Source organism: Stegostoma tigrinum, chromosome 8, assembly GCF_030684315.1.
Source record: "Stegostoma tigrinum isolate sSteTig4 chromosome 8, sSteTig4.hap1, whole genome shotgun sequence".
Classification (NCBI taxonomy): Eukaryota; Metazoa; Chordata; class Chondrichthyes; order Orectolobiformes; family Stegostomatidae; genus Stegostoma; species Stegostoma tigrinum.
The window spans coordinates 83,705,156-83,729,095 of NC_081361.1; the positions used below are offsets into that span (position 1 = coordinate 83,705,156).

The following is a 23,940-nucleotide window of genomic DNA, read 5'->3' on the forward strand; positions in this document are numbered from 1 at the left end:
ATGGGAAGCGAGGGAAGAGATCGCAGGGCCTTTGGCGACGATTTTTTCGTCCTCACTATCCACGGGTATAGTGCCGGAAGATTGGAGAGAGGCAAATGTCATTCCCTTGTTCAAGAAAGGGAAGAAGGATAAACCCAGAAATTACAGGACAGTTAGTCTTACATCAGTGGTGGGCAAATTATTGGAAAGCACTCTGAGGGGGAGGATTTATAATCCCATGGAAAGGCACAGTTTGATTCGTGATAGTCAGCATGGATTTGTGAGGGGTAGATCATGCCTCACAAACCTTATTGAATTCTTTGAAGAGGTGACCAAACACGTGGATGAAGGTAGAGCAGTGGGTGTGGCACACATGGCTTTAAATAAGGCCTTTGATAAGGTTCCCCATGGTAGGCTCATGCAGAAGGTAAGGAGGCATGGGATAGGGGGAAATATGGCAGATTGGATTCAGAATTGGCTGATTCTTAGAAGACAAAAGATGGAAAATATTCAACATGGTGCTCAGTTACGAGTGGTGTCCTGTTCTATTTGTGATTTTTGCAAATGATTTGGATGTAGGAGTGGAAGGGTGGATTAGTAAGTTTGCAGACATTACGAAGGTGGGTTGTGTTGTGGACAGTGCGGACGGCAGTTCTTGGTTACAAAGGGACATTGATAGGATGCAGAGCTGGGCTGAGAAGTGACGGATGGAATTTAACCCTGAAAAGTGTGAGGTTTCTCATTTTGGAAGGACAAACTTGCAAGCAGAATACAGGGTTAACAGAAGGATTCTTGGTAGTGTGGAGGAGCAGTGGGATCTTGGGGTTCAAGTCCACAGCTCCCTGAAAGCTGCCATGCAGGTGGATAGAGTTGTTAAGAAGGCATATGGTGTGTTTGCTTTCATTAATAGAGGGATTGAGCTCAAGAGCCGTGAAGCTATGCTCCAGCTATACAAAAGCCTGTTTCAGCCACATCTGAAGTGTTGTGTCCAGTTCTGGTTGCCTTATTACAGGAAACATGTGGAAGTGCTGGAAAAGGTGCAGAGGAGATTTCCCAGGATGTTGCCTGGAATGGAGGGAAAGGCTTACAAGAAAAGGTTGAGAGCACTAGGGCTTTTCTCTTTAGAACGACCAAGGATGAGAGGTGACTTGATAGAGGTGTACAAAATGATCAGAGGTATAGTTTGAGTCAACAGCCAGAGGCTTTTTCCAAGGTCGGAGGTAGCTATGACAAGTGGGTATAGTTTTAAAGTGAGTGGAGAGGAGACGTCAGAGGTACGCTCTTTGCTCAGAGTGGTCAGGGCGTGAGTGGGTAGTGGAGTTGGCCTCATTAGGTGCATTTAAGCGGCTTTCAGATAGGCATATGGATGATAGTATAAAGTGGGCCGTTAAGTTAGATAGACCTTAGGATTGGGGTAAAAGTTCGGCACAACATCGTGGGCTGAAGGGCCTGCAGTGTGCTGTACTGATCTATGTTCTATGTAAGATAATAAAATGTGAGGCTGGATGAACACAGCAGGCCAAGCAGCATCTCAGGAGCACAAAAGCTGACGTTTCGGGCCTAGACCCTTCATCAGAGAGGGGGATGGGGGGAGGGAACTGGAATAAATAGGGAGAGAGGGGGAGGCGGACCGAAGATGGAGAGTAAAGAAGATAGGTGGAGAGGGTGTAGGTGGGGAGGTAGGGAGGGGATAGGTCAGTCCAGGGAAGACGGACAGGTCAAGGAGGTGGGATGAGGTTAGTAGGTAGCTGGGGGTGCGGCTTGGGGTGGGAGGAAGGGATGGGTGAGAGGAAGAACCGGTTCGGGAGGCAGAGACAGGTTGGACTGGTTTTGGGATGCAGTGGGTGGGGGGTAAGAGCTGGGCTGGTTGTGTGGTGCAGTGGGGGGAGGGGATGAACTGGGCTGGTTGAGGGATGCAGTGGGGGAAGGGGAGATTTTGAAACTGGTGAAGTCCACATTGATACCATATGGCTGCAGGGTTCCCAGGCGGAATATGAGTTGCTGTTCCTGCAACCTTCGGGTGGCATCATTGTGGCAGTGCAGGAGGCCCATGATGGGCATCATTGTGGCAGTGCAGGAGGCCCATGATGGGCATCATTGTGGCAGTGCAGGAGGCCCATGATGGGCATCATTGTGGCAGTGCAGGAGGCCCATGATGGGCATCATTGTGGCAGTGCAGGAGGCCCATGATGGCATCATTGTGGCAGTGCAGGAGGCCCATGATGGGCATCATTGTGGCAGTGCAGGAGGCCCATGATGGGCATCATTGTGGCAGTGCAGGAGGCCCATGATGGCATCATTGTGGCAGTGCAGGAGGCCCATGATGACCATGACAACCCTGCAGCCATATGGTATCAATGTGGACTTCACCAGTTTCAAAATCTCCCCTTCCCCCACTGCATCCCTCAACCAGCCCAGTTCATCCCCTCCCCCCACTGCACCACACAACCAGCCCAGCTCTTCCCCCCCACCCACTGCATCCCAAAACCAGTCCAACCTGTCTCTGCCTCCCGAACCGGTTCTTCCTCTCACCCATCCCTTCCTCCCACCCCAAGCCGCACCCCCAGCTACCTACTAACCTCATCCCACCTCCTTGACCTGTCCGTCTTCCCTGGACTGACCTATCCCCTCCCTACCTCCCCACCTACACCCTCTCCACCTATCTTCTTTACTCTCCATCTTCGGTCCGCCTCCCCCTCTCTCCCTATTTATTCCAGTTCCCTCCCCCCATCCCCCTCTCTGATGAAGGGTCTAGGCCCGAAACGTCAGCTTTTGTGCTCCTGAGATGCTGCTTGGCCTGCTGTGTTCATCCAGCCTCACATTTTATTATCTTGGAATCTCCAGCATCTGCAGTTCCCATTATCTATGTTCTATGTAACTCAGGTCCCTGGCACTGAGGCGGCAGTGCTAACCACTGAGCCACCATGCTGTCCCTTGTGGTCTTGTGGCAACACTGGCAGTGCCACTAACTCTGGGCCAGAAAGCATGAATTCAAATCCCACCTGCCAGTTTGATTTGTAACAAGTCCAAGCAGATTGATTTAGAATAATATATTTAAAAATAAAAACCGGCTAACACACTGTGTCAGGTTAGAGGTATATACGTTTTAACATGGGTCTCTTGATAAAAGTCTATAAAAGATTGTCAGGTTCCACTCTTCACTTGCTTTTTTTTTGAATGGCATATACAGTATTAAAACAAGGACTGGTAACACCATGTGCTCTGATTCACTTGTGCTCAGTTTTCAATCTCATTTTGCCCGAAAACCATAAGTGACCTTGTCTCTGTGTTTGTGATAATGGGAACTGCAGATGCTGGAGAATCCAAGATAATAAAGTGTGAAGCTGGATGAACACAGCAGGCCAAGCAGCATCTCAGGAGCACAAAAGCTGACGTTTCGGGCCTAGACCCTCTCTGATGAAGGGTCTAGGCCCGAAATGTCAGCTTTTGTGCTCCCGAGATGCTGCTTGGCCTGCTGTGTTCATCCAGCCTCACACTTTATTATCTTGTCTCAGTGTTTCATGGTGTGGAAAATCAGCTCAAAATATCCATGTGTGAATCATTCTTCTCAATTCAGGATGGCAGCAGAATATGCTCCTTCGCTAAAGTTCGTCCGCTCCATCTGTTTCTTTTTGTCTTTTCCCTTTATTTTGTTTGTCTTTCTTTTTCTTTTTTTCTCTGGCATCGATAGTGGAGAGTTGACCAGTGCAGACTAGATGGACTCCCAGCCTCGAGGTAGCCCAGCATGGACTCCCTGCTTTAGAAGGATTGTATTGCTGAACTTTTACCTTTTTTATTCATTTCTTTATTTTTTCCAATTTATACCTAGGTATCTTTGTACCTCAGATAGCACCAGAAGTGGTGACTTTCTACACTTTCTGCTCTAACTCGCTACGCACTCCGTGGTGCTTACACTGTATTGCTTCTCAGGCGTGGCTTTCAAATGGAGCCCAATTGTTTCTGAACTTTGCTTGGTTAAGGTACTGCAGGTGGGTTAGAAGTATGGGTGGAAATTAGGAACAGCAAGGGAGTAGTCACCTCGTTAGGGGTTTACTACAGGCCCCCCAATAGCAGCAGGGAGATTGAAGAAAGCATAGGTCGGCAGATTTTGGAAAAGTGTGGACGCAGTAGGGTTGTTGTAATGGGTGACTTTAACTTTCCTAATATTGATTGGAACCTCCTTCGAGCAGAAGATTTGAATGGAGCTGTTTTTGTAAGGTGTGTTCAGGAGGGTTTCCTAACGCAGTACGTTGACAGGCCGACGAGGGGAGAGGCCATTCTAGACTTGGTGCTCGGAAACGAGCCGGGGCAGGTATCAGATCTTGTGGTGGGGGAGCATTTTGGTGATAGTGACCATAACTGCCTCACATTTTACATAGCTATGGAGAAGGAGAGGATTAGGCAGAATGGGAGGATATTTAATTGGGGAAGAGGAAACTATGATGCGATTAGACATGAGTTAGGAAGCATGGACTGGGAGCAGTTGTTCCATGGTAAGGGAACTATAGACATGTGGAGATGGTTTAAGGAACAGTTGTTGGGAGTGATGAGTAAATATGTCCCTCTGAGACAGGCAAGAAGGGGTAAGATTAAGGAACCTTGGATGACGAGAGCGGTGGAGCTTCTAGTGAAAAGGAAGAAGGTAGCTTACATAAGGTGGAGGAAGCTAGGGTCAAGTTCAGCTAGAGAGGATTACATGCAGGCAAGGAAGGAGCTCAAAAATGGTCTGAGGAGAGCCAGGAGGGGGCACGAGAAAGGCTTGGCAGAAGGAATCCGGGAAAACACAAAGGCATTTTACACTTACGTGAGGAATAAGAGAATGGTCAAAGAAAGAGTAGGGCCGATCAGGGATAGCATGGGGAACTTGTGTGTGGAGCCTGAGGAGGTAGGGGAAGCCCTAAATGAGTTTTTTGCTTCTGTCTTTACGAAAGAAACGAACTTTGTAGTGAATGAAACCTTTGAAGAGCAGGTGTGCATGCTGGAATGGATAGAGATAGAGGAAGCTGATGTGCTGAAAATTTTGTCAAACATTAAGATTGACAAGTCGCCAGGCCTGGATCAGATTTGTCCTCGGCTGCTTTGGGAAGCGAGAAATGCAATTGCTTTGCCACTTGCGAAGATCTTTGCATCCTCGCTCTCCACTGGAGTCGTACCTGAGGACTGGAGAGAGGCAAATGTAATTCCTCTCTTCAAGAAAGGAAATAGGGAAATCCCCGGCAATTATAGACCGGTAAGTCTCACGTCTGTCGTCTGCAAGGTGTTAGAAAGGATTCTGAGGGATAAGATTTATGACCATCTGGAAGAGCATGGCTTGATCAAATACAGTCAACACGGCTTTGTGAGGGGTAGGTCATGCCTTACAAACCTTATCGAGTTTTTTGAGGATGTGACTAGAAAGGTTGATGAGGGTCGAGCTGTGGATGTGGTGTATATGGACTTCAGTAAGGCATTTGATAAGGTTCCCCATGGAAGGCTCATTCAGAAGGTCAGGAGGAATGGGATACAGGGGAACTTAGCTGCTTGGATACAGAATTGGCTGGCCAACAGAAGACAGCGAGTGGTAGTAGAAGGAAAATATTCTGCCTGGAAGTCAGTGGTGAGTGGGGTTCCACAGGGCTCTGTCCTTGGGCCTCTACTGTTTGTAATTTTTATTAATGACTTGGACGAGGGAATTGAAGGATGGGTCAGCAAGTTTGCAGACGACACAAAGGTCGGAGGTGTCGTTGACAGTGTAGAGGGCTGTTGTAGGCTGCAGCGGGACATTGACAGGATGCAGAGATGGGCTGAGAGGTGGCAGATGGAGTTCAACCTGGATAAATGCGAGGTGATGCATTTTGGAAGGTCGAATTTGAAAGCTGAGTACAGGATTAAGGATAGGATTCTTGGCAGCGTGGAGGAACAGAGGGATCTTGGTGTGCAGATACATAGATCCCTTAAAATGGCCACCCAAGTGGACAGGGTTGTTAAGAAAGCATATGGTGTTTTGGCTTTCATTAACAGGGGGATTGAGTTTAAGAGTCGTGAGATCTTGTTGCAGCTCTATAAAACTTTGGTTAGACCGCACTTGGAATACTGCGTCCAGTTCTGGGCGCCCTATTATAGGAAAGATGTGGATGCTTTGGAGAGGGTTCAGAGGAGGTTTACCAGGATGCTGCCTGGACTGGAGGGCCTATCTTATGAAGAGAGGTTGACTGAGCTCGGTCTCTTTTCATTGGAGAAAAGGAGGAGGAGAGGTGACCTAATTGAGGTATACAAGATAATGAGAGGCATGGATAGAGTTGATAGCCAGAGACTATTTCCCAGGGCAGAAATGGCTAGCACGAGGGGTCATAGTTTTAAGCTGGTTGGTGGAAAGTATAGAGGGGATGTCAGAGGCAGGTTCTTTACGCAGAGAGTTGTGAGAGCATGGAATGCGTTGCCAGCAGCAGTTGTGGAAGCAAGGTCATTGGGGTCATTTAAGAGACTGCTGGACATGCATATGGTCACAGAAATTTGAGGGTGCATACATGAGGATCAATGGTCGGCACAACATTGTGGGCTGAAGGGCCTGTTCTGTGCTGTACTGTTCTATGTTCTATGTTCTATGTTCTAAGTACGTGATATTACACCCAGAATATTTTTAAAATCAAGCTGTCCTAAATCTGCCTGTCAGAAGCAATCGAGCAATGTTGTGTGTGTCACTATAATGGCTTAAGAAAATGAAGTTTTTTTTGAAGAAGGGTCCGGACCCAAAGTGTCATCTTTCCTGCTCCTCTGCTGCTTGGCCTGCTGTGTTCATCCAGCTCTGCACCTTGTTACCTCAGATTCTCCAGCATCGGCAGCTCCTACTATCTACATGTATCACGTTGCTTTAGCTTTGTTGCTTTCACTCTGCTTGACTTTTGTATTTTAAAAAATGGATTCTCACAGTATGTTTACCCATACTGGTTATAGGGTTACTTCCATAACACTTGACGTGAAAGACAGTAGGATTGGAAGCATTGCATAAAGGGATCAGAGCATCAAGATGTAACAGACCCTATTGTAAACTCTCTCTTGTACATTTGTCATTACAGATTATTAATTTGACATTTTATGTTGGAAACCATCCGTGTGAATACCTGTGCTGTAAGTTGATCATCTTTCTCGTGATAGGCTGCAGTGTCAAAGTGAGAATTTAATTGTAGTCAGTCCTTGTTTTAAGTCACCCTGCTCATTTCATTTTGTTTTAACATTGTTTTATAGTTGAGGCCCATTCTTTTCATTCTTTAACTTCATTGTTTCATTGCAACCCACCCCCACCCCCCCTTTAACTTTACCCCCTAGAATTGCCCTTCCCCTGGCCTACACTTTGGCTCCCCAGCCCCTCCAAGCGTTGAGGCCATGGCTGCTCAGATGGTTCAAATTTTGCTGAAGGCTTCCATCTAGTGGTAGATGTTGGTCAGAGCATGAGGTTTGAAGCTGTTGACACTAACCAGCTTCTGCCACCAGATGGGGAAAGGTCCATCTGAAAATGCGGACGTACTTTTCCAAACTTGTTTGAGAGCCTACTGTAATTTTTTGAAAATCTGTTCATGGGGCGTGGGTATCGTTAGCTAGGCCCATCCTGAATTGCCCTGGAGGTGGTGGTGGCGGCAAGCAACTCCCTTCTTGAACTTGGAGATAATGGGAACTGCAGATACTGGAGAATCCAAGATAACCAAGTGTGGAGCTGGATGAACACAGCAGGCCAACCAGCATCTCTGATGAAGGGTCTGGGCCCAAAACGTCAGCTTTTGTGCTCCTGAGATGCTGCTTGGCCTGCTGTGTTCATCCAGCTCCACACTTTGTTATCCCTTCTTGAACTAGACAGTCTGAGGGTGTCGGTAATCCCTGCTGGAGAGGGCATTCCAGGGTAATGAAGAAACGGTGATTATATTTCCAGGTTTGGATGGCGAATGGCTTGGAGGGAAACTAGTAGATGATGGTGTACCCATGTATGTGCTGCCCTTGTGTTTCTGGGTAGTGGGCCTGGAAGGCACTTCGAAGGAACCTTAAGTTGTGGAAGTACACCTTGCAGCTGGTACATGCTGCTGGCACTGTGTGCAGTAGAGGAGGTGATTATTTCAGATAGTGGATGTGGTGCCAAATAAGCAGTTAATTTATCCTGGCTGGTGTCAAGCTTCTTCAGTGTGGGAGCTGCACCTATCCAGACAAGTGGGGGGAGCGTTCCATCACATTTCCGACGGTTGTCGAGGACGAGCTTAGGGGAATCAGGAAGTGAGTTACCTGCCACAGAATTCCTAGTCTCGGATCTTCTCTTGGAGCCAAATTACTTGCATGGCTGATGCAGCTCTGCTTCTACTCAGTATTTATCCAAGAAAATTCAGTGAGTTTAATTTTAAAAGTTATTTAAGGTAGGAATACACAGTGCTGTACATTATTTCAGTTTCTACATTGTAATATTATTGTGGACAGAATAAAACAAGGATTCAAGCTCTTACTTTAAGACTGATCGGCACCAATGATTCATTTAAAGTCACTTCACCTAAAGCCATGATTTGTGTGAATACATCCACAACTTCAAATCAGACTTGTGTACGGGGCAAGCATTTTCTATAGATAGTGCCCATTAAATGAGGACGTGAGGGAAGAAAGTTTGGAATTCCTAAAACTTATCTGTTGTAAGGTGAATGTGAGGAAGGAAACCTGTTTTCACCCAGTCTGGCTTCTTCATGACTCCAGGCCCACAGCAATAGGGTTGGTTCACAAACTTCCTCTGAAGTGGCTAGAAGGCAAGCCACTTGGTTTTGTTAAACCAGTGTAGAGGAGTGGATAGTACTGAGGGTGCATCCATACTAGATTGTAGCAGTTCAACAAGGGACTTATCGCCTCCACTCATAGGGGCTGTAAGGGGCAGGTATCAAATGCCAGCCTTGCCAGCAGAAGGAAAAAAATGCGGTGCAAGAAAGAGCAGATGATCAGTTTTGGGTAAGTAATAGAGATGTACAGCATGGAAACAGACCCTTTGGTCCAACTCATCCATGCTGACCAATATCCTATCTTAATGTAGTCCCGTTTGCTAGCATTTGGCCCATATTCCTCCTAAACCCTTCCTATTCATGTACCCGCCCAGATGCCTTCTAAATGAACCATGTCGCTTCAGGGCAGGACTTATGCACCTCAATAACAAGGTCCTGGGGAGTGTTGCTGAACAAACCTTTCTGGTACATTAATGTGCTATAGGGAAGGAAACTGCCATCCTTCCCTGGTCTGACTGACATGTGACTCCAGACCCACGGCAATGTGGTTGACTTTTAAATACCCTCTGGGGATTTAGGGATGGGCAATAAATGCTGGCCTAGCCAGTGACACCCTCATCCCCTGAATGAATTAAAAAGAAGTCGTAATTGTACCAGCCTTCACCACTTCCTCTGGTAGCTTATTCCATACATGCACCACCCCCTGCACGAAAAGGTTGCCTCTTAGGCCCCTTTTAGATCTTTCTCCTCTCGCCCTAAATCTTTTGGACTCCCCTAACCAGGGGGATAGACCTTGGCTATTCTTGATTACCATGCCTCTCATGGTTTTATAAACTTCTATTAGATCACCCTTCAGCCTCCAACGCTCTAGGGAAAATAGTCCCAGCCTATTCAGCCCCTCCCTTTCGCTCAAGCCCTCCAACCCTGCCAACGTTCTTAAATCTTTTCTGAAACATCTCAAGTTCTCAACATCTTTGATTTATCACTGCATTGTGTGTAGGAGTTGGGAGGTTTCTCAAGTTGAGAATGCAGTATTCCAAAAGTGGCCTAGCCAATGTCCTGTGATGATCTCCCATCTCCTCTACTCAATGCACTGACCAGTAAAGGCGAGCACACCCAACGCTGCCTTCACTATCCTGTCTACCTGTGACTCCACTTTCAATGAACTATGAACCTGCACCCCAAGGCCATTTTTGGCAACACTCCCCAGGACCTCACCGTGAAGTGTACAAGTCCTGCCCCAATGTGGCCTGAGCTGACGTGGTAGAAAGATTGACTGCGCTGTTTCCTCAAAGTTGTATTCGACGATTTTTTCCAGCCCCAGAGTTCAGTTTCAAACAGGATCCTTGATAGGGCCCCACCTAAGCAACTGCCATTTGCAAGGTGAGAAGGGGGTGCTGAGTTGAGAGGGGAGGAGGTTGATCAAAGTAGGAGGGAATGAAGAGGAATGTACTGTGAAGGCTGGCATAGACAAAGGGCCCACTTCAAAGGGGATTGGGAGCTGGAATAGATTTCATGGACAGGACATGCTAAGGTCCTGTCAGGATTTATGGATGTGGACAATGGTTCTGAACATTCTTGAATTAGAGCAAAAAGGCCAAGTTGTTTCCTTTGCTGGGACTTTATACCTTTTAGTTGTATTACAACCCAGTCAGCTTGTATTTCAGCAAAATATCCCTTGTGATGGCTGATGAACTGAGCTCCATTTTCCATGCTGATGTGGAACATGCCTGGTTTACTGAGACAGGATGGTCTCTGCTAGCTGATCCAACATCCCCTCCTCCACAGCAATACTGAGCCTCCTGTTAAATACATTGATCACAATGTTTTGCAAGGATGGCATGTGACTGCTCCTTTCTCTTGTATTCTTTCGAATGATCCTTTGTTTTAATGGCAGTTGCTGCAGCTTTGACCTAAAAGGCAGTTTATTCGTATTTTGAAGATTTAAAATGAAAACCCTGCAAGTCGAACTCGCTGCCACGTTGAGTTAGTAATCCTCCCAACTCGTGCTTTTATGAACAGGCACATTCTTCATCAAAAGGAGCTTGAATTGTGTTTGCCTGGCTGCCCTAGAATAGGTTTGATTGGAAAATAACATCATTAGAAATTGAAAGGAAGTGTTGAGGGACTTGAAGTGGTTTGGTGTTTGGGGGAATTTGTGGTGGAGATCATAGCCTGTCTCCCTGTCCCAAACTGATGCTTAAACAGCTTGTGCACATTTTTTTAAAATCAATGTAATTTAAAAATATACATAAGGCAGTACAGCTGTGACGGTATCAGCTGTAAGATGGTCTTTGGAGACACTCTCTTCTAGAATAAAATGATCTGTATAGCGGGCAGGTCAGACTGCCTATTGTTTCTGTCTTAATCCTTTATCACACCCTGATTGTTTGATCAAATAGCCCAGGCTTGTGATCTGTCAACATGTGTAAACTCACCATTGCAGTGGCAGGAGCCACTGTCATTTTGATGTATCTAAATATCTGTGTTCTTTTAAACAAATCGAATAACATTATATCTCTGTCTCCTGATTACAGTAGCAGTGTATCATCATTTGGGAGTGAGCTATTTGAATGAATGTCAGTTTTTATTGACAAGACCGTGTCAGCTAGGAATATGGACCCGGGCTGGAGACTCAGCAAGCATTCTCTATTGATACTAATTTTAATTCAGTAGTTTGCTTCCATTTTTGACCTTTCTCCCTCCTGCAGTGTTCAAGTGAAGATCAAGGAGCAGCATTTCATCTTTCCAATGAGCACTTTACATTGAATTTGATAATGTTAGATCACAATCTCTGTCTTTATTTTGTCATGTGCTTATTTACTGCTTAGGCTTTTCGCCATTCTCTTAAAGTCATAGAGACGTAGAGCATAGAAACAGACTCTTTGGTCCAACTCATCCATGCCAACCAGATATCCTAAATTAATTTAGTCCCATTTGCCAGCATTTGGCCTATATCCTTTAAAACCCTTCCTATTCATATTACCCATCCAGGTGCCTTTTTAAATGTTGTAATTGTACCAGCTTCTACTACCTTCTCTGGCAGCTCATCCCATACATGCACCACCCTCTGCGTGAAAAAGTTATCCCTTAGATCCCTTTTAAATCTTTTTCCCCCCTCATCTTAAACCTATGCCCTCTAGTTTTGAACTGCCCTCCCTTCGGGAAAAGACCTTGCCTATGTATCCTATCCATGCCATTCATGGTTTTATAAACTTCGAAGGTTCTGCTCTTTTTAGTTTCAGTTGGTCTCACCTGCTCTCGGCACACCATCCATTTCGTTCCTTCTCCCATCTCCCTTCGGTGATGAAGCCTTTCCCGTTGAACCTTGCCTGCTCTCCAGCCTATCAACCACCTTCATTCTTTCCTTGTTATTCTGTCCACCTAACTGTTCATTTACTCAAAACCTGATACGTTTCTAACTCACCCAATTCTGATGCTAGGTCACAGGCACAAGACTTCAACTGTGTTCTCACTCTTTGGATGCTGACTATTCCCAGAGTAGCTTTTTAAATTTGAAACTTCCAGTATCGGCAGTATTTTGCTTTTCTATTTATACAGTCTGTCATGCTCATGATATTATCTTAGAAGCAAACATTCCTCCGGGATTGATTAACTGCATGGCTGAGTTTATTTAAAACAGTAAACCACTTTAACTTACAGGCAAACATTACAACAGAGCAATCGAGTTCCAAGCGTGCTGCCTGCACACTGGAAAAAAAAAACCACAATTTAATTTTTTGGAATATAAACTAAGATGGAATGTATCCTTTTTGTGTAATTGATACACTGACTCTTACAATCTGAAAAGCAAGTCTTCCAAATAATAGTGCTTGTAAAGCAGGAGGGAGAGAATTTGACACTGAGCCATGCTAAGAGTCTTTTGAGTCACTGGAAATTCTGCCTGATGACAGCCCTCTGGTAGGTTAAGCTACAAGAGTAATAAAAAGCTGCGAATACCAGGGTAGCAGGAAAGAAACATCTGCAAACTGCGTTCCTTTTTCATTCCCTCACTCCTTGTCTACGTGGGAAGAAAACCAAAGCAGAAAAAGCTTGGCGAAAGAATTCTAACCAGAAAAGACTCGAAGTGAATGACAGCCATTACTTTACAGACAACAGCATGTATTGATCCCAAAAGATTTGTATTAAGTATGAGTTTCCATAATGTGTGCGGATAGTTTACTCGTGGCCAGATCTGTAGCAGTCTGGTAGTGCCATTGAGTTTCACGGTTACCCTGATACTGTCTGTCATTCTTCTGTGGTAAATTGTTGTTTTTTCTTTGTTTTCTCTGAAGTCTGGACCTCTGTCTCATTGTGTTGCTTCATGGGCTAACTGATTTTTCCCCTGTGTCCTACTGTTTCATGACAGCATTATTATTAAAGGGCTTTTTTATTCAGCCATGGGATGAGTGTGTCACTGGCTGGGTCAGTGGTATTATTGCTCATCCCTCGTTGCCTTTGAGAAGGTGGTGGTGAGCTGCTGTCTTAAACCATTATAATCGTGTGCTGTAGGTAACCCCACAATGCCACCAGGGAGGGAATTCCAGATTTTGTCTAAATGACAATGCAGTAATGGTGATATATTTCCAAGTCTGGATGGTCAGTGGCTCAGAGGGAAACTTACAGCTGGTGGTCTATCTGCTGCCCTTGTCCTTCTAGATGATAGTGGTCGATGGTTTTCTACTTTTCTACTCCTCTGTTGCCTGGCCTGCTGTATTCTAAAAGCTCTACACTGTTGTCTCTGACCCAACATCTGCAGTTCTTAGAAGGTGCTGTCTAAGGATTCTTGGTGAATTTCTGAGATTACTGACTCCACAGTGGCTCTTAACTCTTTGATATGTGTGCGCTGTGCATCTCCATCTTCTTTTTCAGGTTAGTTATTTCCTCCAGAATTGCTTTGATTTCAAGCCAATGTTTCAGTGGCTGTTCATGCTAAACCCGAGCTGCCTTTTAGTGAGTTGCTGCAGGGCTTCCCAAAGGTTTTTAATTGGTGATTTACAGAGCTTGTTATTTATCCTGCATCCTTTTGAGCTCTTTCAGTTCTTTGTTCCTCTCTTTGGGAGCTCTTTTCTTTATTAATTTGTGGATGTGTGCGCTGTTGGATGACCAGCATTTTTGCCCATCCCTAGTTGCCCTTGAGAAGGTGGTGGTGGTGAGCTGATTTTGAAGGTAGCTCTATTAAAGACTAGTTCATATCTGAGATGGTATTCCAGGTTTGGATTTACCCTGAGTTAATTGTTCGGCCTTTTGCTATTGAACTTAGCTTTCTCTCTCAAGCAGAGAGCTCCAATTTTAGCTGCACTAATTCAGAAGAATGCGGAATGTCTAGTCTTCTTTAACGCTTAGCTCTATAGACAGCTTTGACTAATTCCATGGATTGTAACTGGTGCAAAGTCTCAGTCTGTTGGTCAGTTGCTGGTTGAGCTGTGTCTGTGGTGTAGATCATCTGCAAAGTCCAGGTATATTGACTCCACTTGCACCACAGCACACCCAATCCTGTATGTAAATTGATGAATCATCAGTTGCTGAAAGGTTTACGTTTTTAAGTTTGCCCATGGTTTCCGATGTCTGTGGATGTATATTTATCTTGAAATATACAAGGATAATATGTTGGCAATTGCTCCATTTCAACCTTAACCAATAATGAATAATTACTGTTTCATATAATTTAAATTTTCAGCCACTTTTCCAACATTGTAATGACATTAAAATTTTCTATGAGATTGGTATGAAATGTGTATTCACTGCTCGATTTCTCATGTCATTCTAATTCTGGTTCATCGGTCACTTCATTTATATGTGTCTCTGGCAGGATACCAAGCAGCTTTAAAGTACTCCTGATAAGTGGCCTTTTGGGATCTTTGCAAGGCTCTTTGTACCTGTGTCAGCTACAAACTGCTCTCGTGCATGGTTTCTGCCAGTGGTCTTTTCTGCCAGACATCTTGCAAAATTGATTGAAAGTTTGGCATTTCCTTGATTCACGTAAACGGCCGCACCTTCAACATGCCCTGCAGTGTTTGGGTGTATCAGTGATTGTTTCAGCCATCAGGTTTATGTGCTGGACTTACAAACTCTGCTGACCTGCAAGAATTGCTTTGTGCCTTCGTTCTGTAACTTTTTAATGCCCTTGAGCTTGTGGTTTATTTTGCAAACCTTTCTGGAAATCTTCTATGGAGGTGAATGTGACCAGCATCTCGATGTAGTTTGCTAGCTCCTGATCTGAAAATCTCACAATCAGCCCTTGTCTCTGCAAGAATTTTGGTTTCTGTCTCTAAGCGACATGGACTCCAGTTAGTGAATATGCAAATTTAACCTGCCTCTGTATAGGTGTTCTAAACTTTTGGCAACCTCTAGCCCTCTGGTCATGAATCTTGATGAATTTAAGACTATGAGGACCTTCAACCCTAATTGATAGCCACATCTCAATGGCTTTTCTGCATTGATACATTTTAAGTCTGTACATAAAATAGAGTGCTATTTGAGCATTTTAAATTTTCTTAGGAAGTCTGCTGTGTCCCATTTGAAACTGGGGAATTTTGTAGACATTCCTACACTTTGCCTTTGATTTTCCCTTTCTTGGTATTCACCCACCACTTGTTCTTTTTTACTCTGCAATTTCTTCTTAAAATTTCTCTTCCTGAGGAAATAAAAACTTGCTGCGTTTTAAAATTGTTTGGAGGCTCAGATGCCTTCACTGCAGAAATATTGCTGGAATAAAGCTCTCAAGCCCTTATCAAGTATAGCAGAATTTTTGCACTAAGGCTTTTGAATCCTTTCCAAGTCACTTTCAAAGCTTTTAATCTACTTAGTCTGATTAGAATAGCAGAGGATTGTCCATAATTTCTGTATAGCTTAAAACAGCGTGAAGGATTTGTGCTTTTTGCTCTTCTCATAATGGCCACTGTGGGATTTTCCTGTGTGTTTTTTGTTCAAGCTTCTCTCTTTTAGTAAATGTATTTTCAGGCCCCAATATGTTTTTCCTTGTCTGACTGATTCATTTTGGCTTCTAAAGCAGTGTTTTTTGAGTCCAAATCAGTTTTGCTTTCAGCATTCAGTTTAACCAGCCCCACAAAAATGGACCCTTGACATTGTTGTTTCAAAACTTTGGAACAGTCAACAAAGTCCACTGCTGGTACCATCTCGCGCTGGTATTGGTCTAAGAATCGATCACTCCTCAGGGATTGACTAACTAGCTTGCTTTGTTTAAAATAGTGAAGCACGTTCAAGTTTCTAAAACAAGCATAACGGAGCAACTGAGTTCCATGTGTGCTGCCTGCACGCATCAGTCAAACTTAAAACGTATAGCAGGGTCTCCAGGAGCTGCAGATAATAAAATTTATCACTAAAACTGCTGCAACATCTGATGAGAATTGGATTTCTCCAACAGCACACAGTGAATGGAAAAGAGATACACAATACAAATCACAGGGATAAAATCAATCCCTGACGTTGCTGGCAGTGCAGTTTCCAGCTGTGTGTACGGGGAAATGAACCCATGTTTCTCTGTTGTGGGCAGGGGTAGGGTGTTCATTGTGTGCAGCTTCAAATTGTTCAGCAAATGTTGCGAGGTATGAAACTGTTCGATACTGACCACTGTGTTGTCAGTGGTCTAGGCTTGTTCCATTTATTTCAGTGACGTTAATGTCTATTTTGCTTGTGAGTGGCAAATTATATCTATCTGTCTTTGCTTTGTAGCAGCAGCCTAGATTAAGGGGAAGAGACAACCAGAAAGTGGATTTGTAGCATGTGCTGGTTTTGCTGAATGACAATACAAGCTGGTGACTACCTTAATTCTGTGAAGGAAAAGCCTTGGCCAAGGCGTTGATTGGGAATGTGTAATCCAAGTTACTTCAAGAACATCTTTTCAGAATTATTTGGTCACTGTGTATAAATGAATGGTTTACAGGGTGAAAGAGGCAATCTGTTCTCCTATTATTTTCATCTGATTCCGGAGAGATCAGGAAATCCTAGGGTCTGTTATACTGTTTCCCAATATCTGTGTCTGTAATAGTTCTATGTACTCGGTGCTTAGCATTGAAAGATGAGATCCAGAGCAGCGGTATCCTTGATGAGAGATGCTCCATGTGTGAACCTCTGGCACGGTGGCTCAGTGGTTAGCACTGCTGCCTCACTGCACCAGGGTCCTGGTTTCGATTCCAGCCGCAGACGACTGTCTGTGTGGAGTTTGCACATTCTCCCTGTTCTCTGCGCGGGTTTCTTCCCACTGTCCAAAGATGTGCAGATTAGGATGGATTAGCCATGGGAAATGCAGGGTTATAGGGATAGGGTAGGGGGATGCTCTTCAGACGGTCAGTGTAGACCCAATGGGCCAAATAGCCTGCTTCCACACTGTAGGGATTCTATGAAACATCCAAGTCTTGGGGGAGCCCAAGATTGCAAAACTCTTCAAATTAACAGAAAAGAGGAAAAAAAGGCAAAAAAATTAAAAGGCTGTCAAGAAGTAGCATTACATTTGAATAAATGCAGGAGAAGGTGAGAGTGGTGAGCGCATGGAATAGTTTACCAGTGGTAGTGGTGGAAGCAGAGTCATTAGTGACATTTAAGCGACTGCTGGACATGCACATGGACAGCAGTGAATTGAGGGGAATGTAGGTTAGGTTATTTTATTTTTGGATTAGGATTATTCCACAGCGCAGCATCGTGGGCCGAAGGGCCTGTACTGTGCTGTACTTTTCTATGTTCAATGTTCCATGTTCTAAATTCAACTGTGCTGCGTGGTTTAGTTAATGTAATCTGATTGTTTTACACACTTCTCGAGTAGAGAGAGTGGACTTTCCAAGTTGAGAATAAGTATTAGCTGCTGCTTCCCCACATTCAGTTCTGCATCATCTTTATTGTTTAACCAAGGGCACCAGGGTAAAATGAAAGCTTTTGAGGTGGTTAATATTGTCCTGTATTTAAAAATCAAGGTTAGGCACTGCAACGTTATCTTTGAGGTATGGCTTACAAACAATATAGATAAGGTGGGTGGGTGATGAAGTAGGTGAATGGATGTGGAGGAAATGAGGGAGGTGGTTTACGAGCTAGAAACTGGAGATTGTGTAACTTGTCCAACTCTCCGAGATTGGCTTGGAGTCTCAGGAATTGAAGATCAATCTCCAAAACAATATTGGAGAAAAATCACAGGAGACTTTTTAAAAATAATTTGAAGACAAAATTTTATTTGTATCTCCTCACCAGGTATGAAATTAGGGGTTGCTGTGGAGAAAAGGCTGCTTGACCAATGGTTGAGCATTGTCCAATTCGATGATGGGAATTTTGATTTCCATTAGTGCTAGAATGCAGTGCATCACCAGGATGGAAAGGCTGGCTCCTGGCTGGAGGTTGTGTGATTAAAAACCACCAGGAAGATGCAGAGTTGACAACCTCTCGCTGAATTGGAACATTAGCGATGACTTTACTAAATGATGAGACCTGAAAGTCTGTATTTTATCTTCCTATTACTGTTACTCCTCTTTAGAAATACTTCATATGGGATAAGACTATAAGCATCTAGGATAATATTCATCTCCTTCCTCCTTGCTGACTCATGCTGGAGAAGGATAGCAAGGTAACGTGGCAACCAGCACTGCATTCACCCCAATGGCCATTATCTGTCTGTTAGATGTTTGTAACCAGTTATTTGACCATTGGGGGAGCATCGCAGCTAAACCCCGTATCTGGCATACACGTGCACACTTGTGTACACACAGGCTCTTTTCAACAGCAGCTGACAGCAATAGTTGACAAAAAAAAACTCAGCTAGTTAATTGGAAACAACTACTAACTGGAGTGTCACAAAGATCTGTGCTGGGGCCTCAACTATTCACAAGTTACATCAATGACTTTGAAGGGACAGAGTGTACTGCAGCCACATTTGCTGCTGCGGCAAAAACTGGAAGGAAAACAAGTTGTGTGAGAGGACACAGTGTCGCTATAACGATGTAGGAAGGTTGTGAGTATACAGGAACTTTGTGGATGGAGTATAATGTGGAAAAATGCTAGGTTGCCCATTTTGGTAGAAGAATAGGCAACCAATTCTTAATATCTAATTATCTAATAGGACAGATACTGCAGAATTTTATGGCATGGAGGGAGCCAGGTAAGTTTGTACATTAATTACAAAAGGCCTAGCATACATTTATGGCAAATAGTTAGGATGGCAAGTGAGATTTTGGTCGATTTTCCAAGGTGGGTGGAATTTAAAAGAAAAGTTGACATAGAGATGATGTTTTCTGTTGTGGAGCAAGAGGCCGTAGCTTAAGGATGAGGAGCAGCAGATTTAAAACAGATGAGCAGAAATTACTACTCTCAAAGAGTTGTGAATCTGATATTCACTACCCTAGAATGTAGCAGGAACATTGAGTAATTTTAAGGGGAGAGACAGATTTTTAAATTAATAAAATGTTTCAGGAATATGGGAAGCAGGAAGAAAAGTGGAGTTGTGGCCAAAATGAAACCAAATGGCAGAGCAGGTTTGGGGGTTGGTGGGTGGGTGCTGAATAGCCTACTCCTGCTCCTAGCTGTTATCATCATAGAATTTCTACAGTGTGGAAACTGGCCCTTTGGCCCAACAAGTCCACACTGATAGAAACGTAGAATCCCTACAGTGTGGAAACAGGCTGTTCTCTTAGATGCTTTGCAAGAGCTGTACAGACCTTGATGGGTCTGCATTTGGCATACTCTGTATACTTTTTTTGGTCTCCTTGCGTGAGAAGGTTATATTTGTGTTGGAAGCAGTTCAGAGAAAGTTCACTTGGCTATTCCTGGGATGAATAGGTTAATACGTGAGGAAAGGTTGGGCCTAAACTCATGGCAGTTTGCAAGACTGAGAGGTGGTCTTAGCAAATCTTACTGAATCACAACATTCTGAATGGTTTTGACAGGGTGGATGTTGGAACAATGCTTTCCCTTGGAAGGAAGTCTCGATTAGAGGCTCAAATTAAAAATGAGATTTCTCATTGAAGGCAGAGATGAGGAATTTCTTCCAAGGCTTATAAATCTTCAGAATTCAGTATCCAAGAGAGCAGTGAGGGCTGGGTCAGAAAATAAATTCCAGGATGAGTTAGCGAGTCAAGAGCATAGGTGGCATATCCACATGCTGAACAGTGAAAGGATCTTCAGCTTTGTCAGTGAGAGTGTCTGAGCTGTGGGAATTACTTTCATTTTAACGAAATCCGATTAACAGTAAGAATCAGATCACAGTTAAGTATCAGTCTGCATGATATGTTGTCCATTGTCACCCATGACTCAGCTTGTTCTCCAGTAGCATCATCTCTCACTGAATCTCAAGGCTACTCGAAAACCCACTGCATAAATCTGAGTGCGTTCTCTGCTATACAAGCTGGAGCAGGCCATTCAGCCCCTTGAACCTGCTCTGCCATTCTACATCATGTTCTGATTATCTACATTGGAACTATTTTCCTGCACTGCCACTTATTCATGTCATCAATAACTATAAATCCTTTAATTGATGTCACCTTTTAGATGAGACATTCTTAAATGGATGTAGGAGATCCCAGCAAATTTCAAAGAAGGGTTCTCCCCATGATCTGAATAACATTTTTCACTCAATGCTCCATCCTCATCGCTACTGTGGAATCTTGCTGTGTATGAACCAACCGTCATGTTCCTGCACTAATCAGGTATTTAATTGGCTGTAAGGGGCTTTGAGGCATCTTGAGTTTATGAAAAGTGCGAACTGAGCTTTGAAAACTTGTATGAAACTGGGATCAAGGAAAAGTTGGAATGATCTGTAGGAAGGGACCTGCTAAATGATGTTGAGAAACTGAGATAATGATGTTGGTTGAATATTTATGCTACTTAGTTTGGTTGAAATGCACCAGAAAATACTGCATTCTGGTACATTTCAAGATTTTTACACAAATCTTGTCACAGTAATTGAAGTAACTTGTATTCAGCCTTGTCTGGCAGTACGTTCTGCTAAAAATCTTCCTCAGCACGACTTCCATCTCTCATTTGTCTTTCAGCATACTATTCACTGGATTCCTCGTAGCCGCGAGGTCTGTCAGTCCTGGACGTCTTCAGTGATAAGTACAGTATACTCGCTGCTGTATTCCATCCCACTGGTGTTCCAGCTGAAACCTGATGTGGTATGTACAACCAAACTGATATTCAAGCCTAGACAACCTCTATCCGATGTACAAGCTGCTATTTTCACTTCTATCTGCCTCTGCTCCTTGTTCAGCTCTCTTTCAAAAGGGGAGTAGGTCCATTGGGCGTTGGGCAGGGAGGCAGCTCGAATTCAACAAACTCTGCCTCCTTGGCACCAATCTACATTGGGGAACCATCCAACTGCGTCATCCCCAAACTACTGAGGGACAATTCCCTTTCATGTGTATGTTGCAGTCTGGAGTAATGGAGAAATGGAGAGTGATGTTTGAGGCACCAATTTTCTTCCATCTCATGGTTAACCGGGAAACTCACCTGCTGTGGTGGTGTTAGTGGATGTTGAAAGATATGAACACTCCTTCCTTGACCATCAGTGTCCCTTGAGTGGGACACTGAACCCAGAGCTCGGAGGCAGGGATGTTCCCACTCCATCACAAGACCTCCACTTCCTCAGTTTACCAAACAGTTGCTGTCAAAAATTTTAGTTGAAACATCTTTTTTATAGCGTAGGCTGTTTGCCTGATAGGTTGACATATTGTGTATATTGTGAAGGAAACTTGGCAAGCCTTGCTTACTTTTATCTGAGGATATGAACCAGGAAATCAGAAGTTTTGGAGGAGGTGTGGGGCGTGGGCTGTGTCATGGACGTAGGTGGGGAGTTCCTGGACAAAGCCGGGTAAAACGGAGTCAAGATAGGTGGAGATAAGTTTGGTGGGGCAGGAGCAGGTGGAGACAATGGGTCGACCAAGGCAGTTAGATTTTGGAAAGGAGTTAGAAACGGGCGGTGCGGGGTTGGGGAACGATGAGGTTGGAGGCTGTGGGAAGGAGGTCACCTGATTCCCGAGTCCCCAACACCCATCTTCACCATGGACATCCAGTCCCTGTACAACTGCATTCTCCAAACAGATGGCCTCAAGGCCCTCTGCTTCTTCCTGTCCCGCAGGCCTGACCACTCCCCCTCCAGTGACACCCTTATTTACTTAGCTGAACTCGTCCTCACCCTTAACAACTTCTCCTTCAGTCTGTGGGAAGTGGGAGGAATTGAAGGGGTGGCACGGGTACCCGCATGGGCCCAAGCTATGTCTGCCTCTTGGTAGTTCTCGTTCTCGTTCTCGCTCTCGCTCTCTCCTCTTCCTGGACATCTGTTTCCATCTCTGGCAATCACCTGGCAACTGATATCCATTTAAACCCCACACCACCCCTCACCCACCTTCCTGCAAAAAGGCCATCCCCTATCCCCAGTTCCTTTGCCTCTGCTACATCTGCTCCTGAGATGAGGCATTCCACTCCTGGACATCCCATATATCCTCATTTTTCAAGGACCACAACTTCCCCTCCGTAGTGGTCGAAAATACTTTCGACCTCATCTCTCACATTTCCCGCAAGTCAGCCCTCATGCCCCCTCCCCACAATAACAGCCAAAGTAGAATCCCCCACATCCTCATGTACCACCCCACCAACCTCCCAGATACAACACATCATCCTCCGACACTTCTGCCATCTGCAATCTGACCCCTCTACCAAAGACGTTTTTCCCTCCCCACCCTTATCTGCCTTCCGGACAGACCACTCTCCCTGTGACCCCTTTGTCAGCTCCACGCTCCCCTCCAGCCCCACCAGCCCCGGCACCTTTCCCTACAACCGCAGGAAGTGCTGCACATGCCCCCACACCACCTCCCTCACCCCCATCTGAGGCCCCAAGAAAACCTTCCACATCAAACAGGTGTCCATCTGAACATCTGCTAATGTGGTATACTGTTTCCGCTGTTCCCATTGTGGCCTCCTGTATATCGGGGAACCAACCAGAGGCTTAGGGACTGCTTTGTGGAACACCTATGCAAAGTTCATGACAAATGACTGCACTTCCCAGTCGCGAACCATTTCAACTCCCCCCTCACTTTCCTTGGACGACATGTCCATCCTGGGCCTCCTGCAGTGCAACAACAAAACCACCTGAAGGTTGCAGGAACAGCAACTCATATTCTCCTTGGGAACCCTGCAGCCCAGTGGTATCGTTGTGGACTTCAGAAGCTTCAAAATCTCCTCTTTCCCCCAATGCATCCCAAAACCAGCCCAGCTCGTCTCTGCCTGTCTAATTTGCCCATCCTTCCTCCCACCTAACCCCTCCTCCCACCTGAAGCCCCACCCCCATCCCCTACCTACAAATCTCATCGCGGCCCTTTGACCTATCCGTCCTCCCTGGACTGACCTATCCCCTCCCTAACTCCCCAACTACACTCCCCTTTACTGGCTCCATCCCTGCCTCTTTTGACCTGTCTGTTTCCTCTCCACCTAAACTGCTCCTTTATCCATCTTCGATCTGCCTTCCCGCCCCTCTCTATATTTATTTCAGAATCTGAAGATGGGTCCAGACCCTAAACATCAGCTTTCCTGCTCCTCTGATGCTGCTTAGCCTGCTGTGTTCATCCAGCTCTACACCTTGTTATCTCAGATTCTCCAGCACCGACAGTTCCTACTATCTCAGCACATAAGATAATAATTTTCAAGCGCAGATTTTCCTTTATACAATAATATAGTAGTCTGTGTTGATTTATAGTATGTGAACTTTAACTTACTAAATGTTACCATGCTGCTTTATTGCTGTTTTGTTTTTGCTGGCATCTGCAGAGAATGTTAACACTCAAGAATGTTTTAGTACACTAAAGGGATCTGGGCATTGCTGGCAAGGTCCAGCATTTTTTTGCTCTTCCCTAATTGACTTTGCAAAGGTTATGGCAAGTTAAAGTGTGGTCACTTTGGAAAATGCTTTATGAAGCATGAGCACTGTTATGCTTCACACACAGGTCATCTCGCAGGGGCACAGTCTGGACTTAATATGAATTTCATCCTGTTACAAACAGGCATGTCCTCAAAGTGTCAATGAACAGCAAATTTATACTGTTTGTTTAATTGCTCCCTTTTAGCTTTCAAGAGTTTCAATTTAAGAAATAAAACAGCACAGTTTTACGCTTTAAATAAGGTAAAAGTTAACTACACAACTATTGCTTGAAGAAACAGTAAATTCTGTTCTGAAATACAGACATAAAAAATTAATGAAAAGGAAGTTACTCATGAAGGTAAAATCTGTCTCTAAGATCTTTGCAGTCCT

The 23,940-nt window shown here is 44.6% G+C and overlaps 1 protein-coding gene across 2 annotated transcripts in view; it reads left to right on the forward strand.

Moving 5' to 3' along the window:
- Positions 1-23,940, forward strand: part of alg14 (ALG14 UDP-N-acetylglucosaminyltransferase subunit) — a 109,325-nt gene that overhangs the window by 20,703 nt on the left and 64,682 nt on the right. Inside the window, exon 3 of one of the 2 annotated variants that reach the window (XM_048539301.2) lies at positions 20,690-20,812. The exons of the other annotated variant lie outside the window; for it this stretch is intronic. Within the exon in view, the coding sequence (XP_048395258.1) occupies positions 20,690-20,812 (123 nt within the window). The remainder of the gene's footprint in view (positions 1-20,689; positions 20,813-23,940) is intronic. 2 annotated transcript variants of the gene reach the window in all.